This window comes from Sinohyriopsis cumingii, chromosome 4 (genome assembly GCF_028554795.1).
Source record: "Sinohyriopsis cumingii isolate HCF-2022 chromosome 4, ASM2855479v2, whole genome shotgun sequence".
In the NCBI taxonomy this organism is placed as follows: Eukaryota; Metazoa; Mollusca; class Bivalvia; order Unionida; family Unionidae; genus Sinohyriopsis; species Sinohyriopsis cumingii.
The window spans coordinates 59,387,935-59,413,002 of NC_142964.1; the positions used below are offsets into that span (position 1 = coordinate 59,387,935).

General features: G+C 35.1%; 1 protein-coding gene across 1 annotated transcript in view; it reads right to left on the bottom strand.

Annotated features, from left to right (window-relative positions):
* LOC149801238 (uncharacterized) overlaps positions 1–24,513 on the bottom strand; it is a 35,703-nt gene extending 11,190 nt beyond the window's left edge. The window contains exons 1-3 of the mRNA XM_089954281.1: positions 24,250–24,513; positions 3,273–3,548; positions 982–1,173 (exon numbers count right to left, since the gene is read on the bottom strand). Coding sequence (XP_089810407.1) covers positions 982–1,087 — 106 coding nt within the window. The 5' untranslated portion in view covers positions 1,088–1,173; positions 3,273–3,548; positions 24,250–24,513. The remainder of the gene's footprint in view (positions 1–981; positions 1,174–3,272; positions 3,549–24,249) is intronic.
* Between the last annotated feature and the right edge of the window lie 555 nt (positions 24,514–25,068).

Sequence of the window (25,068 nt, forward strand, 5' to 3'; positions counted from 1 at the left end):
TGCGGCAACTGCGACTATACTTCATATCTAAGAGGCGCCAGGCAATTTTACGTTCGATCTTCAAAAATTTCTAACTGGAAACATCATCAGTCACATTCGTAGGGCCGGTTAAATCAACGCCAAAATTTTAGCATTGTTGTAGTGAATTGTGTGCAGAGCATAGTGAACATTGAAAATTTCATTTTATCATGTGCACTTGTTTCGTAATAGAAATCAGATTTAGTTTTCTTTGATGCTTTACCGTACAGAACGGCAAGTTAGTTTTTTAATGGCAAGGCAACTGGAATAAAGTGCCTTTCCTAATGACACTCCACGGTAGCCAAGCCAGACAGATTCGATGGTAAAAGTTTAACCCGTATCGACTGTCCTTTGTCCGGCATGCTATATATATATATATATATATATATATATATATATATATATATATATATATATATATATATATATATATATATATATATATATATATATATATATATATATGTATGTATGTATGTATGTATGTATGTATGTATGTATATATATATATATATATATATATATATATATATATATATATATATATATATATATATATATATATATATATATATATATATATATATATATATATATATATATATAGTCTTGTATTAAAATGTGTTGCAAAGTGATTTAAGAATTCAGGGTGAAATTGTACAGATCCATTCTTACGAGAGTTTTCAATAGTTCTTACTATAGAAACAAAATATATTCTACAACTAGCTTCGTTTGTTTGACATATGTTTACTAACTAAAAGGTGTATCAGAGAAACGGGGTAGCGAACTCACTTCTTTTCTATTAAACTGTAAAGCGTCATAAATGACGCCCAGTTATTATATTAAAATAGATTATTGAATGGAACTGATGTAGAGAGTTGTTTTTAAATGTAAGTTAAAATGTATTTTACAAAAACGAGACTTTCAGTCCCAATAGACTGTTGGTATATTTCTTTTTTTTACCTTTCCCGTCGTAGTTACTGCTGGTAGTTTCCATCGTGACGTACGATTTAGGTCGCCACGCGCGTGTGATGTCATTATCTTGACTGTTGTTGTTCGTGGCCTTCATTATGGCTGCAGCAGTCGTGGCAATAGCAGTATTCGTAGTTAGTACCTTCTCTTGTATGTCCGTGTCACTGCACAGGTTCTTATTATCTGGAATTAATACATTTTATCTGTTGTCGATATAAAAAAATATATGTAAAAATAGGATATTGGTGTTTTTAAACAAGTCATCTCAGTTGGCAGATTCACAAACTCTTGTTACGTTGCGTGGGATGAAATACATATAACAATATTTTGTTTTTATAGCAATAATGATATACTCCCTAGCTTGAAATACGTCTTCCAGTAACAACACTCCGTTTGCATATAACATAAAAACTGCACATGAAAACAGTCGCACTTAGTGTGCAAATCTACCGATGTTGTACAATAAGATCCATTTTTCTTTTTCCTTTCTACTCCTTGAACATATGGCTACTTATGAAGTCCAAATGACCTGTTGAAAAGAAAGCATGTTGGTAATTAGTGCAACTGTATCAATGTAAGGTAGCATGGTCCGACAGTGTGGAGTCAGGGTCAAATAGTGTTGGTAACTAGTGTAACTCCATCAATGTAAGGCAGCATGGTCCGACAGTGTGGAGTCAGGGTCAAATAGTGTTGGTAATTAGTGTAACTACATCAATGTAAGGTAGCATGGTCCGACAGCATGGAGTCAGGGTCAAATAGTGTTGGTAACTAGTGTAGCTGCATCAATGTAAGGCAGCATGGTCCGACAGTGTGGAGTCAGGGTCAAATAGTGTTGGTAACTAGTGTAACTACATCAATGTAAGGCAGCATGGTCCGACAGTGTGGAGTCAGGGTCAAATAGTGTTGGTAACTAGTGTAGCTGCATCAGTGTAAGGCAGCATGGTCCAACAGTGTGGAGTCAGAGTCAAATAATGTTGGTAATTAGTGTAGCTGCATCAATGTAAGGCAGCATGGTCCGACAGTGTAGAGTCAGGGTCAAATAGTGTTGGTAACTAGTGTAGCTGCATCAATGTAAGGCAGCATAGTCCGACAGTGTGGAGTCAGGGTCAAATAGTGTTGGTAACTAGTGTAGCTGCATCAATGTAAGGCAGCATAGTCCGACAGTGTGGAGTCAGGGTCAAATAGTGTTGGTAACTAGTGTAACTACATCAATGTAAGGCAGCATGGTCCGACAGTGTGGAGTCAGGGTCAAATAGTGTTGGTAACTAGTGTAGCTGCATCAGTGTAAGGCAGCATGGTCCAACAGTGTGGAGTCAGAGTCAAATAATGTTGGTAATTAGTGTAGCTGCATCAATGTAAGGCAGCATGGTCCGACAGTGTGGAGTCAGGGTCAAATAGTGTTGGTAACTAGTGTAGCTGCATCAATGTAAGGCAGCATGGTCCAACAGTGTGGAGTCAGGGTCAAATAGTGTTGGTAACTAGTGTAACTACATCAATGTAAGGCATCATGGTCCGACAGTGTGGAGTCAGGGTCAAATAGTGTTGGTAACTAGTGTAACTGTATCAATGTAAGGCAGCATGGTCCGACAGTGTGGAGTTAGGGTCAAATAGTGTTGGTAACTAGTGTAACTCTATCAATGTAAGGCAGCATGGTCCGACAGTGTAGAGTCAGGGTCAAATAGTGTTGGTAACTAGTGTAACTGTATCAGTGTAAGGCAGCATGGTCTGACGGTGTGGAGTCAGGGTCAAATAGTATTGGGCTCTAAATGTGCCTTTAAGACATGGCGTGTAACGTTGCTAGCTCCAGTCAAAACAATTTTTAAATTTTGATCTTAACTGTTCAAATATCGTACTAGAGCGTCCGACTGATAAAGAAGTATGTTATTTAGAGTCGAGTGGTGAAATAATTTGAACCCCTGTAATATTTTTCATAATAACAGTTGCAACAAAAAAAAGTATTTTGTTTTACGTCTTAAAGACTTGTTTTTAAACTCTTCATGTAAGCTCCGTAACTTGATTGAACATAGCAAAACGGAGAGCTGTTCCAATAGCGGAATTCGAATAAATACTTGGATTTGATGACATTATTGGAACAAAGTCGAATTCAAAGACTCTTCGAACAATGTTAATTTTTTTTAAATCAACAGGACCCGTTGCCAAATCAGCGAATTTAAATACCCACAAAAATGTAATTTTCGCAAACACTAAGACATGTTTTGCCCACGAAAATAAAAGAATTCACAGTATTTTGTCCAGTAAAAGAACAGAATAAAAATCCTTACCAGGTAGGCATTCGTAGACAAGTCTGAAGAAGTTAACATATGCTTGGCATTTCTGTGAGTAAAATTTCTTCACCAGAATCGGACAAGAAGTTTGTCCGCAGCAAGTGTCTTTGACTCCGTCGAAAGCCTCTGTGCAGTCTCCAGTGGTGTATCCGCAGGCGCCCCACGGATTCAGACCAAAAATAAGCTCTTGAACTAAGATCTTCTGTCCCTCTGGACATTTGATAATCAGCGTTTCATCTTGATCCGCCACACAACGAGCGATCGTAGGAGATCCTTCGAAAGAAAAAAGTTTAAAATTTGGTCCAGCAATTTTCAGATTTTAAAAAAAAGTCCTTCCATTTCTCAATTCTGTGCAATCTATATACATGTCAGACAAGCTGTGATAATTTGGCATGTGTGTGTGTGTGTGTGTGTGTGTGTGTTTCCCTCCAATCCTTTCTCTTTTCTTTCTTTTTAAAACAACTTCAATTCCTCAGAAGAATATACAAAACTGTATGTACCGTGGTATCTTAATGAGATTCACATCTACTAGATTATTGAACCTTATGGTATAACCAGAGGAATATTACTTAAATTTTTACGAAATGATTTCTGTTTATAACCGCAGAATTGCATTGACTTTACGTGTATTTTGAAGACTTAATATCATATCCTCTGTGATAATGAAATGATTAAACGCCCTTCTGTTCCTGACCTTTAGTACAGGCGGCTTAGAACGAGTGCCACCTTTCACTGGGAATACCGCTTAGATTCGTTGCTTAAGCTATAGTAAGAAGAACCTTTCATTGGAAAACCATTTGATCTGGTCGCTTGAATCAAAAAAGAAATGCAGTTTTCTTGCCACCTGCTTGGTTGCCGAGGCAACACTCTATCAAGTCTATTTAACGATCACTTGACTTTAAAATGACATTTACGGACAAATGAATATTTGTACAGGTGACATTCATTCTTTGTGGCTATCTCCTTCATCAGTAAAATCACGAGTGGTTCACATGAACTTCTGAGTACCGGTATTCGGAGTTAAATGCATGGCTTACAATTATTTCAGAGATCGTTTGTTCTGATGACATTTGTAATGGAAAAGAAAATACAGAACTTTAACAGGCCTGTTAAATAAACTGGAGCGCACGCTTTTTTTTCTAACGTACAACTTTTGATTGGGTGAAAAATATCGCGAGTTCAAAATATTGAAATTCTAATAGTGCCAGAAGCTGTCACGCCGTTTTCTCATCAAGCTTATTTACAGGCATTGGTGGATTAAAGAACAGCAATATTTTTGGAAAGAAACTAGATACATTTCAAACCATAATTCCACCACTAGCCTTTTTGTCTTATGTATTGATTAATCAATTAATTTATTTGCCAAAATCTATAAACTAATTAAGTCCTATTATTAAGAGGAAACGTTTGTCTAATTTAACTCTGGTATTTTGACAATTCACAATGTCACGTGAGGAATATATACTTTTGTCATCTTGTTAAATGTTCTCGGGAAAACGAGTATTGTTCTAAATGTATAACAATAACCCTCTAAAATACAAAATAAAATAATAATTAAATCAAATAAGCTCTGGACAGAAAACTGAGAACGTTTAAAATAAACATTTAGTCCATAATGGACCGGCAGATCTCGGTCAGTGCAGTTTGTTCGGAGTAATCAACATACAATATGTGACCAGCAGGTCAGGATCTTTGATGTTTACAGCTGGACTGGAGTCAAAGGCAAGCATATAACAGTATATCAAATATATTGGGGTCGCTGAGCTAACAAGGCCTTTTATTTTTAAATTAATACAAAAGAAACAGCTGGATAAAATTTAATTGTAAGCTCTCTTTTTGCTTTAAAGAGCACCTGTTTTAAAAAAATCATTTTAAAACAATAAGGAATATCAGTAGGATATTAGCTAAACGTAAATTTGTACCGTACAACCTCCCTTAAAGATCAAACTCCTAAAGCAACAACCTCTGTCCAGCCAGGATCCGACGTTAACGTCTCTTCATTCACCTACATATTTTACCTGTCCAAAACAAATTGTTTCGATCTCCACGGTGTAGCAATACCTTTTTACCTTACATCCAATTATTTAATTTTCAAAATCCATAGCTCTAAGATCATAGTCGTGTTTTGTCGAAATTCAATATTGAAAACACTGAAACAGGCCCTGTCACTGTAATCTATACTAATGAAAGTCAAGGATTTCTATAGTCGCAAAGTTATCCATGAATATCCTAGAATTATACAAATATAATTAAAAATTAAATATATCTTTATTCTAAAATCCTTCTTTAAATCGCGAAACTACCAGTCTAAACCTGGATTTGATTTCACCTGCAGAATTTAAAATTGGACTTAAACTCTAGAATCAGATAATCCATCAGATTGGATCTCCAGTCACGACTTATAATGTCAGACACTTTTGACATATATATATATATATATATATATATATATATATATATATATATATATATATATATATATATATATATATATATATATATATATATATATATAAAATTTTGTATTATGCTTATCATTTAAAAAGACGAATTTTTAAAACGCGGACTTACCTTGTGAGACGATACATGGAAAAACTACCAGAATTAAACAATGCCTCCACATTGCTACCTTCTCTTCTCTACCTTTTCTAATCTGTCAGTTTTTCAGAGAAGTGGTTTCCCATCTCCCAAAAATGTGTGCCGTTCACATCTTTGTCAACCAAGTTTTGCCTCGGGCTGCCGTCAGAAGAGATCAATTGACGGAAAAATAGCCTTTGTTGAAAATATTAAAGACGATCCGAAAAGTATATACTAGGATAAAAATTGTGTGCCATTTCCCCATTTATACTTGCTTTGTTCCGAGTTTTATTCTATCACTGCTTTCTACGTATACTGGAAAACATGGTTGTCGAGTAAGTCGATTTCCTACCTGTGAGATAGGAATATTTTCAACTGAGCTGCCTGAAGAAACTGTACCAAAACGCACAAACAGAGAAAATCTTGGACTTTTTAAGGAAATGCGGTTTATATAACAAATTTTAATTATGAATTAGGTATTTTACATGTGTTACCTTTATCTGTTATTTTATATAAATTTTACATAATTTCAACATTGTACGTTTTAGATTTATCTTATATTTAAATTGTTTATCTTGATTTAAAGACTTTATCATCCGCAATTTGTAAGCATTTATGTTGTACTTAATGTTTACTTTCTAGTTTGGAAGGCTTTATCTTACTAATTATTTTATTTAGTTCCGTTTTCCAGATTTCGAACAATAGACACTTTTGTGCTGAGGTGCTGTTAAACGTACATACATACATACATACATACATACGTACATACACACACACATAACACACACATACATACATACATACATACATACATACATACATACATACATACATACATACATGCCAAGGCTTTCTGACATTTGTCCCTGAGATATCTAATATATGAAATAAAATTATTTCATAATAAAAAAATAAGCCCTAAAAATGTGCTCTCCGCCACAACAGGAATAAAACATACGTCAAGAACGGAGCTTTGGTTCATCGTGAGTACAAGTTAATAGGTACAAAAATGCATAAATTTAGTTTTTTATTTCGAACATTTGAACCAGTTTCCTTCGGCCCTTTTTTTAAACATTTTTTAAGCTCATCCTCAGCTGACGTTCAATAGTATTCGTACGCCTCTATCTATAGCAGATCTAAAGGGTCGTCAACATGTAATGGTCAGTTCGGGATTAAAACATGAACTATGCTGTTAATATTGACGTTAAACATGGTGATTGACAATATGTTGTCCTGATATATACCAATACTCATCTCCTGATGACTGCTTTCAGAAAGGTTGATGTCTACCTTAACTCCAAAAACGTTGGAGGTCAAATTTTTAGATAGGCGGCCTCTTAGACCTGGGTTGAATGAGTCATTCAATATGGCTGTACTTCCAATTTATTTTGTGCCATGAACTTTCCCCAAGTCGAAAAAGACAGCAACTACAAGTGTTTTTATGAATGTTTCTCCAATAAATGATTCGATTCTGAAAGGATGGTCTTTCTCATTTCTTTGGCATCTGAATCGACATTAAACATCAGAAAGTGGGATTCGAGATATCAGAATGTCATTTATCATCCTTTTCATGGTTTTGCAGACACAACCTGTTAATTCAGTGGAACGATAATTGGAAGATTCGTTGGGGTCCTTCCCATGTTTGGGTATTGATATCACTGTTGCTTCCCGCAATGACTGAGGGAAGTCACCAATTTCCGGAATGCTATTGAAAATGTTTAGTAGTGTATTTAGAGCTGGGTCAGGTAAGCGTATCATAAGTTGAAAGTGGATATCATCTGGTCCTGCTGACGTGTCTTGGGCTCGACCATGAGAATCTTCTAACTCTCTTAGAGTGCAGGGTTTATTATAAATTCAGCAATAGCAGATTTGGAATTTAGCGAAACCTTTTCAATTTTTGATACGGCAAAAATTTTCAGGACAACCATCTTTTGATGGGTTATTCAAAAACATTTCGAACAATATATTTGAGATTAAATACCTGAAAAAGCTGATTTTAATTTTGCCATAAATTTTCATACCATATGCCATACTGATTTAAAAGAGGAGGGTGTTTAACCTAGAAATACTAGATTTCCGTGCTTTCCTCTCTCTCTCTCTCTCTCTCTCTCTCTCTCTCTTGGTACGAGAAGCTTTGCATCCTATATACCGTTATTATTCAGATTTTCAGTAGCCGAATTGCCATTGAAATGTTGAAGGACATTTTTCCGTCGCCTGTTGGTGTCTTTGCACGCATTATCAAACTAGTGCTTCCTGACACGTTTAGAAATCCTATACTTATTTGGTACTTTATCCTAAGCACCTTTGTAAAAAAGGATAAATGGATATACTATATTGTCAAAACGCTCAACTGTCATTTTCCACTCGCAGAAGGATCGAAGTATTTTCCAATCTACCTTATTCAATTTTCATCTCGACCCTATCCCTTGAGATTTGGGAATATAGATTCCTAAATATATTGGAAAGTTGTCACTACCATACAGGTCGTCCCAAGAGAAGACACTTAAAAAAGGATGGATTGCAGAGAGTAAAATATAAGGAGGAGTATGATCCTGTGTCAGAATACAAGGAGTTATGTGACTTATCATTAAAAAGGCAAAGACTGTGTTTTGAGAAAATATATTTTGTCTTCTTTAGTCTCAGAATGATATCTTTACAGTCCCAACGTGTATGTTGGCCATTAAAGTCGCTGAGGAAAACAAAAGGCGCAGACATCTGTTCATTAAGGTGGTCTAAATGAGACTGTTCAGTATGATGGTCTAGATGAGACTGTTCAGTAGGATGGTCTAGATGAGACTCTTCAGTAAGATAGTCTAAATGAGACTCTTCAGTAAGATGGTCTAGATGAGACTCTTCAGTAAGATGGTCTAGATGAGACTCTTCAGTAAGATGGTCTAGATGAGACTCTTCAGTAAGATGGTCTAGATGAGACTCTTCAGTAAGATGGTCTAGATGTGACTGTTCAGTAAGATGGTCTAGATGAAACTCTTCAGTAAGATGGTCTAGATAAGACTCTTCATAAAGATGGTCTAGATGAGGCTGTTCAGTAAGATGGTCTAGATGAGACTCTTCAGTAAGATGGTCTAGATGAGACTCTTCAGTAAGATGGTCTAGATGAGACTCTTCAGTAGGATGGTCTAGATGAGAATGTTAAGTAAGATGGCCTAGATGAGACTCTTCAGTAAGATGGTCTAGATGAGACTGTTCAGTAGGATGGTCTAGATGAGACTCTTCATAAGATGGTCTAGATGAGACTCTTCAGTAAGATGGTCTCGATGAGTCTCTTCAGTAACATGGTCTAGATGAGACTCTTCAATAAGATGATCTCGATGAGTCTCTGCAGTAAGATGGTCTAGATGAGACTGTTAAGTAAGATGGTCTAGATGAAACTGTTCAGTCCAATGGTCTTGATGAGACTCTTTAGTAGGATGGTCTAGATGAGACTGTTCAGTAGGATGGTCTAGATGAGACTCTTCAGTAAGATGGTCTACATGAGACTGTTCAGTAGGATTGTTTAAATCAGACTGTTCAGTAAGATGGTCTAGATGAGACTCTTCAGTATGATGGTCTAGATGAGACTCTTCAGTATGATGGTCTAGATGAGACTCTTCAGTAAGATGGCCTAGATGAGACTCTTCAGTAAGATGGTCTCGATGAGCCTCTTCAGTAAGATGGTCTAGATGAGACTCTTCAATAAGATGATCTCGATGAGTCTCTTCAGTAAGATGGTCTAGATGAGACTGTTCAGTAAGATGGTCTAGATGAGACTGTTAAGTAAGATGGTCTAGATAAGACTCTTCAGTAAGATGGTCTAGATGAGACTGTTCAGTAAGATGGTCTATATCAGACAGTTCAGTAAGATGGTCTATATGAGACAGTTCAGTAAGATGGTCTAGATGAGACTGTTCAGTATGATGGTCTAGATGAGACTCTTCAGTAGGATGGTCCAGATGAGACTCTTCAGTAAGATGGTCTATATGAGTCTCTTCAGTAAGATGGTCTAGATGAGGCTGTTCAGTAGGAAGGTATAGATGAGACTGTTCAGCAAGATGGTCTAGACGAGAAGGTTCAGTAGGATGGCCTAGATGAGTCTCTTCAGTAAGATGGTCTAGATGAGTCTCTTTAGTAAGATGGTCTAGATCAGACTGTTCAGTAGGATGGTTTATATGAGACTGTTCAGTAAGATGGTCTAGATGAGACTCTTCAGTAAGATGGTCTAGGTGAGACTCTTCAGTAAGATAGTTCAGATCAGACTGTTCAGTTAAGGTAATAACCGAGTTCTCTGATGCTGGGATGGGACAAATTAGTAAATTTCATAATGTTATATTCCTTCCCCACCCACCGGAATAAAGACCGACATATGAGACACTGCTACTGTATAATAATAATAATAATAATAATAATAATAATAATTATAAGCAGTATTATTGGTACCTGTATCGCATATAGGAAAATATATCTGTCAGTGTCAGATCTGCTAACAAATATTAATGATATCTACATGCATATTCGTATTAGGGACTTACCATACCTACGTACATGCATATTCGTATTAGGGACTTACCTTACCTACGTACATGACCAATACTCTAATGGCAAAAAAAAATTAATATAAAAGTTTGCTTGTAATGAAATTCTCATATAAATTATATTTTAACGGTGTTTGACAGTGTACCGGTCAGGTACTACCTCTATTATCACTAAATATATATGGCTTCTTAACGCGGGAATGCATTCCCTACTTTAACTGCGTGTGTAGATCCTAGAAAGCGTAAAAGAAATGCTCAGCATTGGTCTAATATTAAGCGAATGCCTGCGACATATTTCGCAGTTATTATTATATTATTCAAAATCATCTTATGACATTAAAGATGAATACGTGGCAAGTTTTGTATATTCTTTATTACTGCATTGATGTGTTTGAGAATAGCACCAAAAATTGAACAATAGAACACCAATACCATTTCGATTATCAGTGGTACAATCCTACAATGTTTTGAAATTTTACTTGTCTTAATATATATATATATATATATATATATATATATATATATATATATATATATATATATATATATATATATATATATATATAGCATCGTTTGTAGCTTTTCGTGCACATTTACCTATATTTTAGTACGGTTCACCTGTTAACAAATATAAATTTAAAAAGCTTTATAATCGTACTTAGGGCAACTACAAAACGTACTAGAATTAATGCTTAAATTTTAGCGACATGTGTGTACATTATTCCATTTTAAAGACGCAGCTGGAAGAACGTCCACGCGCGAAATTCTTTATTGAAACATCTGTCGTCTGCCGAATTCAAGGTATTGTCCGATGTAAACATCTTTTGCATCGCATTTCTGCCTCTGCTGTGCCAAACACGTATTATATCGTAAGTTACGATTCACACTAGAACAATTTTATTATATCTTTCATACTGAAAAATACATCATTGGGAAAAAATATCGCAACAGTGTCGATATCACTTTTGTAATCTCTCTCTCTCCCACGTCATGGTGTGCAGATCTTGAAATGTGTCAACTGTAGACCCTCTATAGTACATTTGTGCAATCAATAAGGTGCGATCAATAAATGTTGAAAAACAAACTCGAAACAGCAAAGCAAGTGGAATTCAAGTATTAACCTTTTATAATTAGTTTTCTACAGGAATCATGGAAATTGCCAGTGACTGAATTGCATCACCTGTTGCTACGTTTTACCCATACGGTATTATATACCATAATACTGTTGCTATGAATTACCCATACAGTATTGTATAACTGTGGAACTCTACGACAAACGGTACACAGTTGTTTGAGAGAAGAAAAAAACTCGTGACTAAATATAGTAATCCAATTTTTACTAGTAATTTTAGCTAGCATCACAATCGTATTTAAAAACGATGGATATATCAGTCATTGATTAGTTTGACTGCAAACAGAAATTAAGTGACAATCGAAAATTAGATACAGCACCTGATATCGACCTAGACTACAAATCTGCAACGCCACAACAAAAATTACGTTTGAATATAGAAATAAACTAAATCAAGAAGGAAAATACTTACAAGCAAACTCACAATCATTAAAATCGTTTGTTTAAAGATGTCACGCTATGTCGGATATAATCGCTCTGTTGTGTGTTTAGTTACCCTACCCCAACAAAAATATCAATCCACGCTTGAAATGTATTAACAAAAATAAAATTCTTTTCATTTTCGTACGAAAACAGTCGTACTTTTGACAAAATACGCAATTAGAAGCATGAAAAGAACAAATTAAGTTTTTTAAAAGTTCCTGTCCCGGAGTTATTGTAAACATTAGAACTTCATTTTATCGATGTAGTACGGTTTTTGAGTAGATAGGCGGAAATTATTTCACTCGTGAAGTGGAAACAGCCACTCGTGACAATACAGCGTTTCCCCGTCATGCCTGAAATACTTCCGTATATCTACTTAAAAGAAACGTTGGTATTTTATATTTCCTTCATAGCAGTCAATAGCATGTTTGTATATTAGATTCATAGATTCTATTTGTTAATACCATTATTATTAATGCACCTATCGTCTTCAGAAGGACGAATCTCTCGTCCTCTCTCTATCTCATATATTTTATTGTCTAATTATTTCCATATATTTGTAACGTAGTGATGTTGATATGTCATTCATGTCGTTAACATAGTGTTTCTTTGCGACAAGATGCTTCACGAAAAGGTTGACTTTTCTTCATGAAAAATGTTTTTTTTTTCTTCAAAAAAATAAATGTCAAAATGAAACTGTCAAAAGCTGGGGGAAAATGTTCATGAGGAAATTTGTTTTCATGAGCCATCATTCGTCATGTTAAATTCACATCTTCACAAAGATCATACAATTTTAGTGATGGCTATACAATTTTCACGAGATGGATTTTTCATTCAGAAACCTGTTTGGAATCAGTCTTCGTTCTTCTCGAAAAAAAACATAAATCTTTATGAAAAATTGTTCATTAAGATTATACATGTACTTTTTCCAGGAAAAACAGTCTTTTCCGCCAAAATTTTGCATCAGCGTCCAAGGGCACTTTTTCCATTAAAAGGTCTATTTAAATCCACATTGCTGTCCTAAACCGTAAAAGCCAGACTGTAGTTACTGTTGTTTTTTCATCATATGGTCAGCTTCACATAGTGGCCAGTATATGCAGAGGAAGAAGAACCCGTAAAAAACCCGATTAAAAACCACAGACCTTCGGGAGACTACTGGCATGCTTTCTCAGATACCCACGAGTATGATACTTTATCCAACCTGGACAGTGGTGAGAAGGCAGTAATCTGTAAAGGCGAGCGCTTTAGACCACTCGGCCCCCAATGGACCCATTAGAGCTAAACAGTATAAAATTAATGAGGAGCCTCGGGTGGCCGAGTGGTCTTAAGCGCGCGCCTTTTTCAATCACTGTCATCTCACCTATGTCCGTCTGGGTTCGCGTCTCAGGCTCCACCAATGTGGGGATGTAAGGAGGCTTGACTGTAGCTTCCTTTGGGTCATTGGTTCTTACCATGTATATTGTGTGCTGTTGTTGTTGTAGTAGGGTTTAACGCCATTTTTCAGCACACAATAGGCTATGCATGGCGGCCAGTATTAATGGTGGAGGAAGAACCCGGGAAAACCACGGAAAGAACCACCGACCCACGAGAAGCTACTGGCAAGCTTTCTCACATACCCACATTGGCTGAATCCGAGACTAGAACCCACGCAGACAGAGGTGAGATGGCAGTGATCCGTAACGGACAGCGATTTATACCACTCGGCCACTCGGGGACCCATATTGTGTGCTGTAAAATGGCGTTTAACCAACGGCAATTAAAAAAAAAAATGTTGGTCCCAAAAATTACCTGAGATCTAAAATGTGTAAGCAAAGTTAATAAGACAAACGAAAAAAATATTGCTATATGACACACACACACACGCAAACACACATACATACATACATACATACATACATACATATAGTTAGTTATTCCTATGTGCCGAATAGCGTACTTTTATTTTGTTTCCTTTCTATCATAAGCAAATTATTTCTCAAAGGATAGTATTAGAAGTAGTGGGTAGTAGTGGCATTAGACAGTTGTTTGATACAGCATCGATCTGTCATCAAAAGACAATTGTTTGATACAACATCGATCTGTCATCAAACTACACTAATAAATAGGTATCGTGTTGTGATTTCAGTTTTAGCCTTCGGGTAAGTCAAGTATATGTTTATCGACTAATTCGACCACCCTAAAGAAAGAATACATACGATATATGGAGACAGGATAAGGGTCATATTAATTGTGTCTATGTCAAAAATTCATTGTATACCATCAAATTAATTATTAACATTTGACGAACTGACACATTTAAGTTGATTGCTGAGTAAAATTTACCTTTATGAACCACCTTTTACCAAAGGTAACTTCAAAATTACACGCATGCCCTTGTGTGTTACACAACTTGTATTTCCATATTTAGTCATATTTAATTTCTCTTCTTCTTCTTCTCTTTCTCCCTCCTTTCACCCCCCCCCCCTCTCTGGACGATCCTATTCTAAAATGTCAGGACTGTGACCTTTTGATGTTTATTTATGTAATTAGTGGGGAAGTGCCATCAGATGATAATATCTACAAACAAGCTGCAAGCTACAAAAAGTAGGCTTCAAGTATTAACTTGTAAATATTTGTTCCACGTGTGGTACGGACTTTTTAACAACGTTCTAAACAAGCATGAAACAACAAAAGCAACAATCGTCAAACACCAATATCAACCTAAATCAGTGGTTGTTAACCTTCTGGGGCAGCGACCCAGTTTAAATTTGTCGCGTTAGCCTCACGAAGCATCGAATACTAAATCAAAAAGCCACTTCGGTAGAAAATTTAAAAGTATTAAGGTTATCTCGGCAGCCCACTCAAAACAGCACCCGACCTAGGTTTGGGTCGCGACCCATAGGTTCAAAACCAATGATCGAAATAGATAATTTCTGAATCAAAGAAATCAGGATATAAAACTGATAAATTTAATTTAAAAAATAAAGAATGGAAAAACAACAGAAAATGGCAAAATAAAGTTGTTGTTGTTATCGTTATAGGGTTCAACGCCATTTTTCAGCACAAGATAGGCTATACATGGCGGCCAGTATTAATGGTGGAGGAAGAACCCGGGAAAACCCCGTAAAGAACCACCGACCCACGAGAAGCTACCGGAAAGCTTTCTCACATATCCACATTGACCGAGCCCGAGACTCGAACCCACGCAGACAGAGGTGAGATGGCAGTGATCCGTGACGGAGAGCGCTTTAGACCACTCGGCCACTCGGGGCCCCAAAATAAAGTAAATATTTTAGTAGAAGAATCTTAGAAATGATACTATGCAACATGGTGTAAAGACAAAAGGACATTCTAGCTCCTTGTGATAACACCTGAATGAGCTCAAGCCATCAAAAGAGCACTCCATTTCCAAGACAGCTGAGTTATTATGACAGCATTGATTCTTCAGAGCAGGATACAGCTGACACGTTTAGCAAGTTCTTTTTCAATATGGAAAGTACATATTCTGACAGTAAACAAAATGGCTGTAACCCAGACTTAAACCACATCTTAACTCTTATAAAGGCTACAGTTCCTGATGATCTCCAGTTTGCCCTAGATATTGTGGGTGAAAGTGAGTGCTCTACATTCTTAGCAAAATCAACACAAAAACGTCGTGTGGTACAGATGATGTGGGACGACCAAAGTCCTACAGTTATCAGCACCAGTTACTGCACGATCTGTTACCTACTTGATTAAACTCGGTATTACTTCAGGTGTCTTTCCAAATCAATTAAAAAAATCTGAAAAACATGTAGCGAGATAGGTTTATCACGATTTTAATACCGTTTCCCTTTTCCGCTAGAAAAGGTCAGACTTTCACAAAAAGTAGTCATTTCACACAGCTCTCACTAAATTAACTGATCAATGGCTTGAAGAAATGAATAATGGAAACCTAGCTGGCATGATATTTCTAGATTTTAAGAAAGCCTTCGATCTAGTTTTGCATGATATTCTCCTAAGTTAGAGATACTGTTAAAAATGTCGTCACAATACCAAACTATTGGTTTAATTCATATTTAAGTGACAGGAAGCAAAGAGTTTCTAACGGAATGCCCACTCGATCGCCTTTTATATAATATATGGTTTTCCATATGGCTCTGTACTGGGTTCCCTCCTCTTTCTGTTTTTTATCAATGATCTTCCACTCTGTGTTTAACATACAAGCAGTCATATTTGCAGATCATGCAACAATTTCTTCATCAGTTGAATGTAAACTAAGATTAGACCTTACATCAACCGAGGAGTGGACACAACAAAAAACGATGGTTAAAGGTAAAGATCGGACTAAATGCATCTTTTATGGGAACATCTAAAACAACTTGCAAATCTATTTAAAAAAAAAAGAATGGTATATCACTGCAGTTAATAACGAGGCAGTTGAAAAAGTAAACAGCGAGAACCTATTAAGAGTAATCACTGACAGAAGTTTCAAGTGGGAAGAAAAAGTAATCCATGCCTGTAGGTTCCTCACATCTGCAATTTAATTACTTAATAGAATACAAAAGCACCTGACAATGGACTCTACTTTACCATAATGCTAATATACTTCCAACGACTGACTACTGTTTAGCAATATGGGGAAATTGTTAAAGAGTTTCAAAAACTAGCAGCTTTGTTGATTTTGCTATGTCGTCATCGATACATCATCATCATACTTGTTTACAGATTTATAATGGTTTAGACTATACGTCACAATAGACCAGTTTTGGTTTTTAAATGTTCAAAAGTACATGACTAGAGATATTCAATAAAAATCTTCTCAATATGATCTAATATCGAATGTTCAGAACAATTCAAAATTTTGGAAAGATGAGACAAAACCTTGCATTGAACAGCCCAAGGAAAGTTAACAGTATTTAGGGGCTAAACTATTGAACTCACTTCCTGCTCACATTCGACCTGCTGATTCAGTAAAATCCTTTTTTTAAAAATGTACATGCAGACTTTTAAGCCTACGTATTAAGAAGCAAACGAGTTCAAAATTGAATTCTGGGATTTATAGTAATGTTACTCTTCAAATTATCACCTTACCACTGACTTGTTTTTCATTTTATATATTAGCACATTAAAAACATTTGTAAAAAAGAAAGATATATATACTCGTTGTATGAAGGTCTCTCTACTTTTGTACCGAATGAAATTTAATGACAAAGTATAATACTGGTGTAAACTCTACTAAATGCTTGATATTATTTAATGACAAAGTATAATACCGGTGTAAACTCTACTAAATGCCTGATAAAATTTAATGACAAAGTATAATACTGGTGTAAACACTACTACATGCCTGATAAAATTTAATGACAAAGTATAATACTGGTGTAAACACTATTACATGCCTGATATAATTTAATGACAAAGTATAATACTGGTGTAAACTCTACTAAATGCTTGATATAATTTAATGACAAAGTACAATACTGGTGTAAACACTACTAAGTGCCTGATAAAATTTAATGACAAAGTATTGTACTGGTGTAAACTCTACTGCCTGATAAAATAAAAAATTTAATGACAAAGTATAATACTATTTGCAGAATAGCCTTATTGTATTGTTATGACTCTATGTTTTTAAACTATATAACAGAAAAGAGCAAGCACCAAAGTGATCTCGTGTGTCTCCATTTTCTTATAAGGACCCCATTTTTAACAAAATATAAAACAGGTAATTATGTGACTTCATTTTCACTAATAGCGCTCTGAAACAAACAAGAGATCTCATGATCCTTTTCCTGCTCGACAATGAGTGATTGTCTTCTGTCACCCTAGTTAGAATAAAGAGAATGAGAAGTGAAAAGATGATCACTGTGATTGGTCAATAACGGGAGTAAAAGTGACCGAATCAAAAGACTGACAGATAAATGTGTCAGATAAACGAATACGTTCCTAATCAAAGTTTCTAGAACTCCTATTTTTTTCTGAGCTCTATTAAATGCACAAGCAGGCATAAATAAGAGATTTCGTTTTCATTTGAATCAATATTTTGGTGGAAACAAGGCTTGTCAATTACAAGTGGATTAACCACAACCTTATCTCCAGCTAGGTCAATGCCTGATAATAAATGGATATCCTCGATGGCTAAAGAAATTACAGTTCCGACTGTCCAGGGTCTATATCTGAGACTAAGTCTGATGGGAACTTTACACAGTTGAAAGGAATATTTATAAAGACTCTTCTCCTTGAATAAGAGCACTTTCACTCAGAAGAAGGCTACTCACACAAAAGCAGAGTACCTGAAAACAAAAGACTCTGAGAATCTCATATGTCCCTTAATATTTTAGTAGAAATAGGCTAAACAGAATTACCATTAAGTGATATAGAACCTTTCGACATGACTACTTCTTAATTCTTCATAACAAAAGCAGACTGAGATTTGTTTGACCCAACAAATATATTGGTTTCAATAAATGACCTTGACCTTTTGAAATAAGAGGATTTGCATATCTCTGTCTTATGTTGCTTGTTTTATTAATCTGTAGCAATACATAAATAAGGAACCATTTCTTCTTAAAATAGGTAAATAGGTGCACGTAGGAAGAGATATGGATTTCTGATCAGTCTTATCAAAAGTCTGATTCCTAAACGTTGCGCCGGATTGAGATTTTGCAGTGCTCATATGAGACTGAGACTTTTTTTAACCAAAATACTGCTCGGAGGAAGACTTTCTGACAAATGAAACTTTGTGAGTTAAGGAATAATTGTCGGCTGTACTGGCGCATTTTTTCTAATATTTCGACCTTTTGCATATCAATGTAGGTCTTGACGTCATTATGGATGCAATTTTTTTAACTCTTCAACTAACACCAACTGTCTGGTGTTATTATACTATTTATAACATTTTTGGCTGAGCACCACCTTTCCAATAATTGTTCTTTTCCCTTGCAAATCCGACATGAGTCTGTCCAGTTTCTTTTTTACAGCTCGTAAACCTATGTCGAAATGTCTCAGATACCAGCTCTTAACCCTCCAAGATGCATTCCTCAACCACAAAATAATTAGCACTTTGTTGTTCGAGATTTGCCAATAAGTACACTTTGTAATAATAAGTCAAATGCTCTTCTGGCCACTTCCAATTTTCAGCAAATTTCTCAAAATGAGTAAGTACTTATCTACGTCATTTTCATTAAAAGGGGGTACTAACCTAATATTTCTGGTAACATCAAAACCTGAAACTGTATTCTCTCTGCGTATGCATTTCCTTCTCTTCTTTTTCTCTTTGCGTCAGAATTTGCATTTCTCTCTCACTCTCTCATTCTCTTTTCTCTTTCTGAAGTTATATTTATATTCCTCTCTCTCTCTCTGTCTGATTTTGGATTTCCATCATTTCATTCTGAAGCTGAGTCTTTCGTCACTCCATCTGTGTTTTTTTAAATTTCAATTCTTTTAATTTCATGTCAGAGTAAGACAGAGACTTCTTAATAAAACCCAAAGCCCATTTATCCACAAAATTCTTTTCCACCAAATAATGGACCAAAATATTTTATATTTCTTGCTTTGTTAAAGAAACCTCCACTTCAGAATGATTATACCGCTTAGCAGCCTGGAGCCACTCGTCCTTTAGCAAGGTCCCTAACCCTTCATGGGTAGGATTTAAAATAAAGTTCTCCACTTTAGCTGACATTTTGCAAGCGTGTTGGTTTCACCAAAGATTTCTCACATATGTGAAATTCAAATACCAAGGACTAAAAATCTTCCGAAACAAAATGAATTTAACTTCCTTTTAAAACAAGTTGAAGATTTCTGAATTATTTCAAAGAAATTTGTATCCCGAACCAGCCTTCCAATTTTCTGTTATAACTATATTGTCTTAAAACAAATAACGGAAAAGATAGTAAACCAACAAGTTTAGAAAAATTCAACAAAAAATTACTTCCCATTGATACTAAGTGAACGTTTAAAAAGAACTTACAGTATTGTGGATTAAATCCAAAATAATCCCAAAAGCTCTTTCACAAGTATAGAATATTCCGAAAGAATCCCATTGGTGTTCCGAATATATTCCAGTCTTAAAAATGCTGATGTACTAAAAGACTGAAATGGTGTTGATGTGCCAACAGTCTTAATGTGTCAAAACGATATAATCAAAAATGACTCAACATGAGTCGACAATAATCCAAAAATAGAGTCAGTGATAAAGTCAAAGAGCACTTTATAATTCGAATGAATAATTTAAAACATTATACCTCTCTAATTAAAACTGACAACTAAAAGAATGATTCCACTTTGGATGTTAAGATAGGAATGAGTGATTCTAATATAAACAATCCTAATCTAAAAACCTAAGTCACAATAAAAGGACCAAGATTAGGGTCATCTTACTGGAAATTTCTATTAAATTGTAAACATAAATTCGTTTCTTGGATCAAGGCTATTTACCCTACATGACCTTAAGCAGCTAAGTCCAAACTCCTATCCTCAATTATGGAAAAACGTCATACACATAATACAAATTAAATATGCACAACAGGACAGCTAAGCAGAATTGACCATTAACTGCTATGTAAACTAGAAGATCTTCAGGAAAGTCATTTTCGAAACAGTTTTTGGAGAGATGAGACAAATATTTATATATGCAGTTAAATCCCCCTACTTTCATAATGTATTTTTGTATTTTTTGGTGGATGTGTTTACTTGTAAATAGTTATTTTCATGAAAGAAAGATTGAGAAAAACTTGCATGAAGACATGTTTAGTAGAGTGCATCAAAGGAGATTATTTGAATATGCTAACTGAGTTACCCTCTTTCAGTAAAGATATTATTATTATTATTATTATTACATGGCAGTAGCCGAACTTCCATTACTTGTTTCTATTTGATAATCAGTGCTACCCGTTTAGCATCGTATACCTGTTAAACTCCACCGCAAATGGTACAAGTTATTCGGGACAAACACCTGATTAAAAATAGTAACAAATCGTTTAGTTAGCGATTTTAGCTCTCATTACAATCATAATCATGTCTGGAAACGATTGAAAAACCTGTGGTAGATGAATGTTGGATGCATTCAAAAGTACGTGATAGTTGGAATTTGGGTGCATCGTCTGCTACCAAACAAGACTGCAAGCTTGCCAAGGTTAAACAATTCACGTTTGAATGCAGAAAGAAAGACATTAACGAACTAAAATCCATACGGGTAAACTCAAAATCATTAGAACCTTCTGCTGGAATGAGTTACGCTCTTAAGTCTGTCATATACGACGTTCTGTGATTTTTATAATACACCGCCATCCCAAAGATGTTCATGGTATCAATTCGCGCAAGAAATGTGTCCACGAACATAAAAATCTGATTATTTTCGTACGAAAACAGTCTTTAATTTGACAAAATACACAGTTTGAAGCATTATGTTTACTGTAGACACTTGTAAAAAGTCGCTGTCCTAAAACTAGGGTAAAATTTCAACAACAAAACTTTTTCCACCGTAGTAATGTAGTGGAACAGAATGAGGGGAAAAAAGTCATTTGCCTTAACAATATGTCATAAAACTACGTTCTTCTAGTAAATGTAAATACATATTTCCAATGGAAACATTTTGCATTGTTACAAGTGGCTACGTGACTGGAGAATGTTTCCATCTGTGTCATGAAATATTTCTTTATATTTCTATATAAAAAAAGGTTGAGATTCTGCATAAATTATAAAATAGCCTACTCGTGTTTAAGCATTATAAATCTTTTCTTAAATAATGAAAAACAATTCTCTTTTCAACAAAAAGTTCAGTCATTTTCTTTAATACAATAGTATCAATGGTATTATTATTTTATATTTTTCCAATATAAAAAATTTCTTTCAATATCTTTTCATCATCTGTGAACCGGCATATTTTTTTCAATAACGGTTTGACAAAATCAAACGACAGGTTAAAATTAGCAGAAATAAAAGGATAAAATTGCATATGAGCTATAAATAGGTGTTTTTCAAGTTTTGAAATCAATGTTGATAATAAACCTGTTGACAAGTTTGGGGTAATTTCCCAATGGATGATTGAGTCATGTGGATTCTTTTACGACGTGAGATATTGTGAAATATGTCACGTGGGAGGTATTGCGACATAGATCAAGTAAGAAAATATTGCAATGTAGAGTCGTAAGGGTATTTATTATATGCTCATTTTTGTTCCTCGTTAACTTTACATTTTCAGAATCGTTCAAAATTACCCGATACTGAACTCGCGCGACAGTACACATATAGCATTCACGTGCATAAAGCAACTACTTTCTATTGTAAACAAACAATGGACGCAGACGCCAGCACTTTGGATTTGTACATAAATCATGTACACTCGCGTAAGAGGCTCTTTACGTTGTGGTTGTTTAAATTTGTTTCTGAATGGACTAAAACATGTTTCGTGGACTGCCAAAAAACCCAGCTGTTTTGGCACATTCCGCGTTGATACAATGTTACGGATTTAGGCTAGCTACATTATATAACAGACGGAAGATAAGGTCCTAACAAATAACATACAAGTGACAATTCATATACTCTCTTCTTTAGCAGGTGATAAGAATGGCAAAATAAAATGTACTTACAGTTTTACATCCCGAATTTCCTCAAAATGTATTTTCTTAATTCTGCAAATCCGATTTACATGAGCCGTGTCATAGGTTTTCAATCTGGATTACACGTTTCGAAATTCTGCTGTAATTTCAGTGATAAGTGCAATTGCATCCTCCTTAATGCACTTAAAATGAAATAAGCATTAAATTCCATAGCGTCTTTTTGATAATTGCAATTGAAAGACTTCGTATTTTTCCCACATTATGATTTCAAACATTCAGTGACAGAAACAGAAACACATTTGCAGATGTAAACACGCTTCTCCCGCGCCACTTCAATCCGATGTATTTCATGTATAATTTGCACAGATGAATCCAGTCCAAAATCACAAACTTTCGTCGAATCGAAACAAAATACCAAAATATATTCATTCCAGATCAAATGGAAAAGTTGTTGCAATGCGCATTCATTCACAATATGACTGCAATTTTCAATTTTAACTAGACACGCCATTTTCTTTCGAAAGTTATGTCGAGCGCGCGACTAAGTTCAAATTTATCTGGGCGGAGTTAAGCGCGCATTAATAATGATGTCATTGTGTAATGACAAATCTGCGCTTGTGTATTTAGTTTGGAATACGGCATTCATTCATTTACGTTGTTTCTTGTAGTGCATTTTGTTTATATAATTAAACCTTAGGTAGAATAAAAAATGAGCTTATAATAAAAAGGTTGCTGCATTTATATGGGAAAATATGAACTCGTTTTGTCGGAATGATATACTGCACTCCCAAGGTCGTGCAGTATTCCATCCCAAAACTCGTTCATATTTTCCCATACAAATGCAGGAAATGTGTACAATTCATTCATTCATGTCCTAAGGTCTTGTTTTAATATCAGTCTCCAGACGTATTTAATGTTGTGTTTATATATAATTTTATAGGATGCTGTAGGATTACAAAGTGCTCATTGACTCTGTACTAAAATAGCATTCTGGGATTATTGTGAGTTTTAGACAATACCACTGTGATACATCAAGACTGTTGACACTTCATCATATTTAAAGATATTGGAACGTCAGCACTTTCGAAGACCTGGAATTTATAGAGAATATTCTGTTCTTCTGGACTTGTGATAGAACTGTTTATGTTTATTTTGGATTTAATTCCCAATAATGTAAGTTCGTCTTAAATTTTGATTTTATAAGTCAGAGAATTAAATTATTTGTTAAGTTTTACAAATTTGATGGTTTTGCTTCTTTCTGTTACTTAGTTTAAGACCATTGAGTCGTAACAGTTACAATCTTTTTAAATAAAACATCGTAACCCGCTTGTAACCCTTCCCACGATCCACACTGAACGAAAACATTACTTTTTACATTTATTTATTATACTGATTCTATTTATTTATTTTTTATGCAGAAATCCTTTGTAGACTCAAAGTACTGACATGTAAACTAAAAGTAACTTTAAATAAATAAATCAAGTATATCAAACGAATGGTAACAACAAACTGTAACTAACATAAATAACATTCTCAACATTAAAAAGAACATATTAAATTTATAAATATCACTGAGTAGTTTGCACACATAACTGAAAACAAAGAAATGTTTTGTGTAATGTTCATTGCAGTGTATGTTGCATTGGAAAATCACAAAACTACAAAACTATTCCGAAAGAATAAACCACAAAGTAATAACAAGATCAAGTATACCAAACAGCCAAATAATTATGGACAACAACCGATATGTTGTTTTAACGAAGAGGCACAAAGAGACAAAATAAGACACTTACCCAGCAACACAATCGTCCATTTTGGAGTGTTGGGCCTTACTGGTGTCTGCAAGGAATTATGAAACCACGTCCATACCGCCGTTTCCTTTTCTGATGGTTAATTTGCCTGCCTCAAGCCTCCCAGATGATTACGATTATTAGACGCTAATATGAATATATTCAATGTAACCACAGGCACTTGATTCTGGGGAAACGAATGTGTACACTCACCATATATGGTGAGTGTACACATTAGTTTCCCCAAAATCAAGTGCGTGTGAATGTAACAACCGTTATCACTTGCACGCGGTCAGTTAGTACTAATATTAGTACACTTAATCCTACCTTATGGACAGGGTACTAACATAAGCATATACGTGTCAATGGAGCAAGCCAGGTGTGAATCACACCCGGCGCTCTTTTAGCCTAATGTCAACAATTTGAACATATTCCTTGCATATAATCCAATAAATTGAGCAGTCCTCTTATTTAATACCGGAAGTATCGAAAATCATTGTACAAATAGTTGTAAAATCTTGTTTACCTTTTTTTATCCGATATTTTCGTTTAGATCGTCCGCCATATTAGTTCAAATAATGATTACTTCCGTTCTCAGCCTCGTTTGTTTGTCAGCCATATAAGGACATTGATGCCTTGTTTGGAAACGTAAACAAATCGTAGCAAAAATTTGGCGCGGTTTGAGTAAGAAATTCTGCGCATTAAAAGTAAATACGGTTTGTCGGCAACTTTGAAATTCCACCAAGAAGCCATTATTTGCCACTTGATTGATAATAACATAGCGTAGAATATCCAAAACTGGTCTGGCAAGCCTTAAGGAGA